Raw genomic sequence first — 10,559 nt, forward strand, 5'->3', positions numbered from 1 at the left:
ATGTGTGTATTTTTTCTCATTGTAATTTACTGTATCTCAGATATTCCTGAAACTGCCAAATAACGATTTTACCAGAAACGTGAATCATTACAATAAGTAATAACCACCTTACCAACTTCAGCATCGTTTGACTCTGCATGTACCGTTGTTGGTAATTGCACTCTCAAGTAATATGGTCACCGGTGTTTTGGAATAGTCGTATTTAAAGCCAATTTGCAACTGACCAGTTAACTGAATCCCCGTCGCATTGTCAGCAGCTGTTTATATTGGTACAGATTAAATTAATCCCCCGGTAAATTATCCGGCTGTTAGGATATTTAGCGGTAAGCGTCTTAGAGTGTAAGGGAGAGAGAGAGAGAGAGAGAGGGAGAGAGAAGGACTTCCGCCCGCCACTTTTCAAGCGCACGAGATGCAGTCCAGAATTACAATTCTCGTATTTTCGATCACCGCTGATCCTAGTGTTGAACTATTCAAAGTTTGAATTCACGCAAGTGTGCCTCTACCTTTCTTTATCGCTCTCTCTCGTTATTTTTGTTGATTTTTTTTTTATACACATGACGCGCGAATCGGGATTGGAAAATCTGATCGGTGGTTCATCAGTCGAAATTCGTGCACTACACCTCACGCGGATTGTTGAAACATCGTTAATTGATGTGCCTTGATGTCGCTGCTGCAATGGCATTCAGAAATAAAATCTGGATCCATCTGCTCGTCACATCTAACATTTGTGTACCTACAGTGACGGTACGTACTGCAAATTGCAAATGTTTCTCATCGATTATTCGTGAATATCCGAATTTTCCACGCGAGGTTTGTTTCAGGAAACGCGCCAGCCGAGCTACCGGCTCGGAACCGCAATCCGTAAATGATTGCATAACGAGATATAAACTTAATATGAATTTTACTCTATGTCAGGATGTGTAATCAATTTATTTTTATTTACATGGCCTTTTGTATACACAGCGACGTATGAAACATCGATCATGTAACAATATAATACAATAAATTAAGTAATAGCTAAACGGGTAAAAAAAAAAAATATCTTGGAAAGACTAATCTACGGGGTTCAATCTTACAATATTTCGATATCGCAAGTGAACGTTTATTCATTTTTTATTTTATCTTACGTGTCATGCGTAACACGAGTTACAGGCATTGGTTATCTTTTCTTTTCATTCACGGTAGCTTTCCGTACGTCCCATTAGCGTACTTGTCGCAAAGTACAAATCCACCCGAACGTATAATTCATACTTATTGCTGCCATCTGTCAAATTCATCCTAGAATTGTACACGTAGTTCTCTTCCGTTCCGAACCAAGATTATGGAACAGGGTGAATGAGCTTTTGCCATCCCTTTCAACAAGTCTGACTGTCGGTACCGTTTGAAAGCTCGAAACTCCGCCGAGACTCTCGATACGGAACGTCGTTAGTTCGGGGCTCTGCTTCTGTCGGTAAGGCAGCGACCTTCAAGCTACCCTAATACCTGCTACTTGCGTGTCGAATCTAGGTTGACCGTTTTCTTTTTTTGTGAAACTCGTTTAAGTACTACAAAATATAATCTAATATTGTTTAACGCTTGAAACGATTACTCATGGTGGTGATGAACATGCACCTCGCTTCTACCGCGCGGTCATCACTCGATGATAACAGTGTTTGTCCAACCGCGCGTTTCAACACCGTTCACGGACATCGCACTGACGGTTGTAAGGGTATATTGGTACCGTACCGACGCTAGAACCAATCTTTTTACCACCAATTGCCGACATTCACATTTTCAGGCATGGGAGTGATCGTCTACACTTCGCCATTCTCGATGTTGTTGTTACTGATCGTCGATAACTCCGCTCTTATCATCTTGGCGAACCTTTCCAGTGCCTGAAATTACGGAAAGCTCACGTTATTGGGAATATTGGGTGAAATTTGCAACCTTTTCTCGGTCTCCTCGCAATTCCGATCGGTAATACGCACCGAATTCATATCCTCGTACGAAGCCTTCGCGAAGCTGGCTCTTATTGCATTGCAGGGCTGACTTGGGTCCGCCATAAACGCTGCGCCTGGCACCAGTAATACTCCGTGGGTAACCCCGCGCTGCATTACCATTCTCCAGGTATCCTTTACCCCTCGGACTTTTATCCAGAGGAAAAAACCCCCGCTCGGTATCGTGAAGTCTGCCAGACCTGTTTAGTCGATCAAACAAAAGACGCTCTTGAAACGCTAGTGTGGAATATTTTCAGAACACATTTTGAACGACGATTCCGAGTAACTGCTTAAATCTTGAAAGAATAGTCTATTCCGATCGTTTACGTGTGTCAAAATAATCTACGACTTACCGTGAAGGTGTTTCTTTGCCAGAGCTGAAATAACGTCTCTCCGTTTTTTGTAGAATACTCTAATCCTGCGAAAGTGTTCCATAAGCCTGTCGTGTCCCCAGATTTTTAGCAGGTTGTAAACTATAACCTGCGTATAATATGAAAGATTTTTAAGAGTTGTCAATGACCGTGTGTGCGCAAATATTTCGTTATGAACTCTGCACGACATCGACGCAAAGACGTGTCGTGTTGTTGCTCTTTTTCTTTTATATTCTCGGAATAATCTTTATTTCACCGAGAACGGTAAGAACTTCAACTGATTTATCACGTAAAATTATAGAGCATCGGACACGCGTCTGAGGTCGCAGAGTTCGTAAAATAACCCGTGATTCGAACTTTTATCAAACTTGTTTCGTCTTTCTTGGACGTTTCTTTTCTCTCTTTTCTCCTCGTTATTTATCATACGCGTCTTAGAAATCATCATTTCTTCCTTATCTCTTACAGCCGTACGATTACTGCGATCGGCGTCTTTTCGTGACGCATAAATAAATTGGAGTTTCAATTATACGTTTGACCTTAATATTTCCGATACGGAAAGGCTCGACATCTAATGAGATAATTTCAAAACGAGAGAAAATGCAATGAGCAAAATTGATGGCTACGATTCGATTAAAAAAGTTTGAAAAAAAAATATAAGAGTCAATCAACGCGATCGATTCAAGCATCTCGACGAACCTGTGATATTGTAGGTGCGTGAAGGTGGCTGCTTTGCATGTGAACTTCGATACTGGCTACGAGAGGTGCTGCCGCGGTGATAAAGCCAAGTCTGAGTCCACTGCTCAAAATTTTCGAAAATGAATCTAACCGTATGACTCGTCCCTCCGTGTCCAGGGACAAAAATGACTTTGGAGCTTCCTGAAATTATAATTTGAGGAATATGATTAAAATTAATTCGATGTGCGATCATCAACGGATGAAATTCTTTGATTAAATTTCTCGCATGATGTGACAATTATTATTACGTAATTATCATGTATGTTGCAATTATTTCTTAATCGCTATTCCGCCTAATCTTAATTCTCAACACATTGCGCCACGGTATAATAACGATAAAAATATCATCTCTGAAATTACACACACATACAGAAGTGTTCAAATTTTGCAAGATTTACGTGAAACGTGCGATAAAATATTTCCTCAAATAATCTCATCGCCGCTGCTTATCAACTCTCAACTCCAACCTCGCCGTGATAGGTATACAAAAATTTCGTCACTTTTTTTCAAGTTTCTCGTGTCGTTAAGTCATTCTTATTTATCGAAATCGTTCGTAATACGTGAATTTAATCAAATCATTCGTTCGATTTTCGAAGCGTATGATTATAAAAGCAAGCTTAATTTTTTTACGAATTCTTTATCAATACCTAAGGAAAAAATACAACAATTTTACGTCGTAAAATTTCAGAGTTTTGAATAGAATTTTCGGTGTCAAAGTAAATTCCTTTTCGCAGCTTTTTCGCCAATTCCCAAGATCCAAAGTTCTAAACATCTCGCTAAGAATAGAAGAGTATAAAAAAAATTTGTTAATTTATCAAAAATTCGAGTCTAGATGACGTTCACTTACATCTGTGAAGTACATGTAGTGGTAGGGATCGTCGTCGAGGATGAGGAAATTGTATTCGCAGGCGAGTCTGTAGATATCCTTGCGTCTCTCGAGGGGCAGAACCGACCCTGTGGGATTTGCTCCGGTCGGGTTGATGTACATTATCTTTGGCATCTTTTTTCCCGCGGCTCTACGGCCCTTCAGGATTTCTCTCAGAAGCGCGGTGTCGACGCCAAACGCGTCCTGGGCGACGGGTATCAGCTCCGCCTTGTGCGGCGATAGCTGGTGAAAACGAAACAAAAACAAAAACAAAAAAAAAATTAAACAGTGCAACGATGATTATTCAAGTGAGGGAAAATTTATCGGGATTTATTTTACCGATCCGACAATTTCTTTGTGCAAAAATTATACCACATGGCTTATATTGCAGTTTACGTTTAGTCAATAGAATAATAAACATGTAAGGTACTAATTTTGTTGTTTTGCCGTCAGGTCTTTTTTATTCTCTCGTACATCTCATTCCAGAATATTTGATCTTATACAAAGATTTACGACGATGATTTTTAGGGGCGGGGTTGAAATTTCGAATTTGAAAAGTTACGAAAACGCCAAATTCTGAACGTTTTTGCGACGAAACTTAGAGTAAAGAAATAAAACTCGGACGAAATATTAAAGTTTCGAATGATCCGAAAATCGAAGCTCAAAGTTCCGAAAGGACAAAACTGAGAAAATTACAAAATCTGAAGCATCGAAATTTCGAATGATCGAAGATTTTCAGTTCTGCGAATTTCTGACTGAGTGAAATTTCGCCACTTTGATCCTTCTCTGTTTCGGATTTTGAATATTTTTATGTTCGGAATCCAGGTGATTCTGATTTTCGGTTTTTCTGACTTTTTACACCCGCTCGTTGAGTAAACTACTACTCTGTGAGTAGATTTAAATTTTCGGAATTTTTCTCTTTGGTGACTCGAATTTTCGGAACTTTAATCCGTCGGGTTTCCGACCATTCGAAACTTTGTTGTTTTGTGAAAGTTTGATTTCTTTACCTCAAGTTTCACCATCGAATAATTAGGATTTTGGCGCTTTCGGAACTTTTCAAATTCGGAATTTCAACCCTGCCCCGTTTTCAACGAAGATATCGAACTCTGCAGAAACGCATGTTTTCATTCTATTTGTCGTTTCTATTTTTTTCAGGATCACTTACCACAACTTCTGTACCCGTGTAAAAGGGGTCCTGGACCAGGACGGGATCTCCTGGTCCGACGATCGCTTCGAGAGCCTTGCTGAGTCCATCTTGGCCGCCGGAAACCACGACGATATCCCGGCTTTCCCACAAAGGAGGTGCGTGATTTTTTCTTTGCAGTTCCCTGAGCGCCTGAAATTTCGAATACGCTTACATTTTATAATTTCGAGATTTCTTTTAAAAGCTGATACATAACAGCGATTCATCGATATATATATGTATATATATATATATTGAAATGGATGTTAATTTTGGCGGGAGAAGTCGCTGAAAGAATTGCTTGATATTGCCGTATCACCGAAACTCGACGAATTTGATAAGATTTTTTTTCACTCTTACGCCACTCGATTTTTCTCTGTCAAAAAAAAAAAACCAAAAAAAAAAAAAAAAAAATGCTGGAAATGTTGGAAAGAAATCGTTCAACTTCTACACTCATCGAAAATCATCATTTTTACTTTTTTATCATCTGTCCGATGAATCGACGATTTTCCATTACGATGTATTCTCTAGCGCTGATTGGGTAAGAAATCAACGTTTCGAAAAGACGTTCAACAATTATTCAGATTTCAATTTCCGGATATCGGAATCGAGTGAAACTGATGACTTGAAAAAAAAACAAAAAAAAAAAAAAAAAAACCAATCAAACAAACGAGAATATAAATAATCAAAAAATTATCCTCTTTATATTATTGCGAACGTGACGAAATAGCAATAATCGCGTAACACGCAGATGGATTTCGTAATATTATAGCAACACAGTTAATACACGCGATACGGTTGACTTCATGCAGATGAAGATAAGAATATTCCAAATACATTCACAAACGCGAATAAAGACGACCGGCAGTCTGCCTTGGATGACGTATTCGCGGGAGAAAAAAAAATATATATTTATATATATATACATATATATATTATCCCAACACATGCAGATTATACTGTTGTATGAAAATTTCATTCTTTGGGAGGAAGGAGAAAAAATCGAATTTATTTCTCAGTTTTTTTTTGTTTTTTTTTGTAATTCTGGACGCATTTCGACGTCGAAACTCGTAGCTTTTTTACACTGCTAAATTATTTTCCCATTACCTGAAGCAACGGGGGGTATCCTTGACTCGGAATATACTGCAGTGCTGCACCGAGTTCCTCACCTTCGAGGGTAAAACTCGAACCGTCTATGAGTTTGAGGCTTATTTCCGTGAACGGGAATGTCTCTTCGTTCGGCATGCCCTCCGCCAATGAAATCAGCTCCATCGGCGCCGAGTATGCGATTTTTGCTGAAGGGTGGAGGCGAAAAGTTTAAACGAACCGTAGTTCGAAATTAAAAATGAAAAATGAACATTTCTTTTTAATCCTGTCAGGATGAAAAATCGTATCCAAATCAACGAAAAAAATAATTATCGGCACAATTTTCGGCGGATTATTTTCCTCATTCGAACCGTACAAATGTTTGTTAGTGTAAAAATAATCTTATTTAGAATCGGTTTCTATTATGTTTTTTTTTTTGTTTTTTCGATTATCAATTTAAACAAATCTGTATTCCACTGTTGAAAGTTTCCGTATCTAACTTTCTACACTGTATTGGAAGTTTTATTGGACACGGAACAGTGAATTTAACCATACGCTTACTGTTTATTCAATCTACAAATAGAATAAATTCACTGTACGATTTAGTAAAGTGAAAAAAATTTCCATGCAAATTTAAGACAGATTTACATCGTATTTTACATCGCTGCACCGAATTTTGTAAATTTGCAACCTGATTTCGTAAATTGACAATTCTTTTGCACAGCAAATGTGTAGTAAATTTACAATAATGTTTGACAGTGTCTGTTGAAAAATATGTTGAAATGATTTGTTTCCTTTTGCTTTTGTATCAAGTCACCGAAATATTGCAAAATGAAGGAGATTCAACCTCTGTAAGGAATCTTGGTTATAATCGAGAGAGAGAGAGAGAGAGAGAGAGAGAGAGAAAGAGAGCTTGATAATGAAAAATTGGATGATTTTGACTAATTTAGGTATGAAATACTCACTCAATTCTCTGGTCGGTGCCGTTCGCCTCCTCTTCGAAACCTCAGTTTTGAACTGTGAATAGTCCATTGTTGGTTAATGATTAGTTTGTCTTCCGCCCTCTTCGACCACTGTATCTTTATCTCATTTCCCCTTTTTCTTATTTTCCCTGAGTTTTCTATCCGTTCATTTTTTGTCAGTTCAATTATACGCGGAAAACCGTTTTTAATTTTTTACAGTTTTACTCGAATAAAACCCGATCCTTGTTGTTGAAAGCTTTGAAATTTGACGCTAGGTGAAGAATCGCTTCGGCTACTTGCTACACTTTATATCGAGTGACTGCCGGTCAAGAATTGACGAGCGCTTTTATATTTCGCGATAGCATGAACATTGCGTCAGATAATCTCGCGTTTACGCTTTGCAAAAAATAAACACAAAATTCATTCAGTTCAATCAAAATTGCACAAGTATGCAAAATTAGCTTCCTGCGGTAAGTGACTTGTTTTTATTCTCTTTTTTTGCCAGTTTTGTATCCCTTCTTTTTTTTTTTTCTTTCTTTTCCAATCAAATTTCTTACCACCGTTCTTATTTTTTCACTCCCCTATCTCTTTTCGTTCATTTAAACGACTGATTTCTTCCTCCTTTTGTTTCATTATCCCTAATTTTCCTCCATATTCTTTTTTATTCCTCTTTTTTTTTTTTTTTTTTTTCCCTTTTGCACATGTTTCCCGCCCCGTCTAATTGTATTCATTATTATTTCACGTAGTCGCGCGGCTCTCAAAGTTTCATTATAAAACTTACGCACGTCTCGAGTGTACAATATAATGTGAAAAATATCTAAAATCAAGAAACGAAGGATTGAACGCCTGACAATTTTTACACAGGATTTTTCCAAAATTTTCACAAATCTTGCAACACTCCCGTCATAATCTTTGACACAAATTTTCTTACTTACAAAATATCCCGCAAACAATCGTATTAGTTTTAGGTTTACATTGTACTTTTTTTTACTTCGTTTTCAAAACTATATTTCTATTTCTACTAACCCGTGCAACGCGTGGTAAATATTTAATACGACTTTACACGTCTCGCGACTCATCAACACGTGATCAAATTTTACAGCATTCAAATTTGACGATTATCAACCGATCTTTCTCGCAGATATCACAATTCTCTTGCATAATTTTTTTCGGCAGCGGTTTTTTATTATTATTTTTTTTTGACTTATCCCGAAATTTTTATCCTCGTCTCTTATATATCTCCCCTCTTCGTGCACGATGATTAAGTTCGTAAAATTATCTCCTAATAATAATATATGTTATCAAGTCAATATTGTTATTCAAAGTAAAGTGCGCCGGTACTCTGATTTTCATATCCCATGCCTGTAAAGTGGAACGATTTTATTCCTATAAACGTTTCCCTCTTTTTGCATATTCGTACGTCTGTGTATAAATCAATTTCCTTTGAATTGCGCATAATTTCACTATTGGCACACTTTTCTTGTATGCCTCTTATTTTCATTTCCCTCTAATATATCATCGCGTCTCCGTTCGCTGAACTGATGCAAGAATTAGACAAATTTTAGCAGCACGCTCACCCATGCTCCTCGAGAAAACATAAATATTACACTTTGCTCAATACTACTAAGTAGAATAATAAAAAAAAAAAAAAAAACCGTCATCAGTAAATATTGATATTTATATCCTTATCATTCGCTACGCGCATAAAACGCAAGCGTTTATTACAGCGTACGTTAAGTTATACACTGATTTCTCTGATCCATTCAAGCCGTATAAAAATAAACTCAAATGCGCGTCATCGTTCCTATTTTGCGTTAATCGTTCAACAATAACGGAAAGATAATATTGAAAAATAATGAGAAAAAAAAAAAAAATTTCACCAAACAAAACATTATTGCTACGCGCAAGAATTAAATGGAGCTGAATAAAAGCTGGAGTTGTTGAAAAAAAATTCTCATTCCAGCGATAAAATAAAAAGGTGAAGTTACGAACGAAGAGCGAATAAAAAACGAGCGATGATAGAAAAAAAAAACTTTTCACTTACACTCGAGCTTTAATTGGTTTTTTTTTTTCTCTCATCTTTATTTTGAAACGAAAAATATTTTCGCGAAGTCGGAAATGAATCTGGTTTTGTACCCTTGTTTATGGTTTATGAAGGAAATTATTTTTCTTTTTTTTTTTTTTTTAATCGAAACAATCGATAATCGTGTATAAATTGCTTCTTTCATGCATAAGGCCCATAGGTATAGAAATGAGAGGGTGTTTATTGAGCATTGTTTGGGATGCAATATAAATTATCATCGTTATTGTATATCTACAGTGAAATGGGAAAGTTTATGGAAAATACATTTGAAATTTAAATGAAAATTATTTTGCACGCTGTGCGGAGAGCGAGGCGAGGTTGAAATTTTGATTTAGAATATATTACTGATGAGGTTAAATTTATCATCATCGTCATCGTCGTTCACAGCGTTGTAATTATTGCGGCTTTATTACCCGGAGTAAATTGATCCGCAGGTTTCGGTACTTTGACTCGTAGTTTCGATTACGTTTTCTTTTTTTTTCTTTCTTTTTTTTTTTTAAAACCTTTTCACACGCAGTACAAGTCATCAACAATGAAACTTTGACCGATACTATTGCGAATATATTATATACATATACATTTAATGCCATTACCAATTTAATGTCATTGTGCCGAAATGATAATCTTCAGTTTAATCTCAACATACGCCCGATGCTTTATACTTTCATTTCTGCATTATAATTATTAATTACGTAAATAACCGTGTAATACCTACATTCGAAAAACGGAGCTCGTATGAATTTTTCGTATTCAGCCCTACAGTGCTACCGACTTAATTTGCGGCCGAAAAATTTCAAACGCGAAATAGCCGGTTTTTGTACTCTACTCGAAATCGCCTGTTATTCAAGCCTGATCCGAGATAGCCGATTTTTCTACGCAACCGTCGAAATCAGTTCCAAAAGAACTATTCAACGGTTATAAAATCACCGAAACCGATACGCAATATCCGTTGGACACATGCGGAAGAAAATGAAAGATCGCAAAAAAGTGTGTGAACGAAACGAGTGTACGAATGAGAAGGAGAGAGACGGCGCAAAGAAAATGAGGAAAATCAAGAGGATGAAATATATTCACGGGAAATCTGAGCTCGGCCCTTAATTACCCTAAAATTGCTTCGCATCAATTCTTTAACCAGATTACCCGTCTAGACTAGCTTCCAGCTTGGCGGTAGATATGAGTCGGTGCAGTTTGCGATATCCGTAAAATCCTCCGGCTTTTCCACCCCCCCCCCCCCCCCCCCCCCCCCCCCCCCCCCCCCCCCCCCCATGAATGCATCTAGCTTGAGAGGTGAAAAAGAA

At 37.4% G+C, this 10,559-nt stretch overlaps 1 protein-coding gene across 1 annotated transcript; it reads right to left on the reverse strand.

Annotated features, from left to right (window-relative positions):
• Positions 1 to 911: 911 nt before the first annotated feature.
• LOC107219196 (kynurenine/alpha-aminoadipate aminotransferase, mitochondrial) lies at positions 912 to 7,503 on the reverse strand. The gene is made up of 8 exons (XM_015657347.2): positions 7,182 to 7,503; positions 6,238 to 6,425; positions 5,113 to 5,283; positions 3,930 to 4,190; positions 3,044 to 3,223; positions 2,330 to 2,456; positions 1,968 to 2,176; positions 912 to 1,874 (listed from the first exon to the last, which is right to left on the reverse strand). The coding sequence occupies exons 1-8, from the start codon at positions 7,246 to 7,248 to the stop codon at positions 1,794 to 1,796; spliced, it is 1,284 nt and encodes a 427-aa protein (XP_015512833.1). The 5' UTR covers positions 7,249 to 7,503; the 3' UTR covers positions 912 to 1,793.
• Between the last annotated feature and the right edge of the window lie 3,056 nt (positions 7,504 to 10,559).

Source organism: Neodiprion lecontei, chromosome 5 (assembly GCF_021901455.1).
Source record: "Neodiprion lecontei isolate iyNeoLeco1 chromosome 5, iyNeoLeco1.1, whole genome shotgun sequence".
Lineage (NCBI taxonomy): Eukaryota > Metazoa > Arthropoda > Insecta > Hymenoptera > Diprionidae > Neodiprion > Neodiprion lecontei.

Bases quoted from the DNA above. Each gene is read 5' to 3' on its own strand.
- LOC107219196 (XM_015657347.2), bottom strand. From the start codon at position 7,248: ATGGACTATTCACAGTTCAAAACTGAGGTTTCGAAGAGGAGGCGAACG. The intron at 5,284-6,237 runs GTAATGGGAAAA...TCGAAATTTCAG, and splicing joins GATACCCCCCGTTGCTTCAG to GCGCTCAGGGAACTGCAAAG. The intron at 1,875-1,967 runs GTGCGTATTACC...CCGTAATTTCAG, and splicing joins CGTACGAGGATATGAATTCG to GCACTGGAAAGGTTCGCCAA.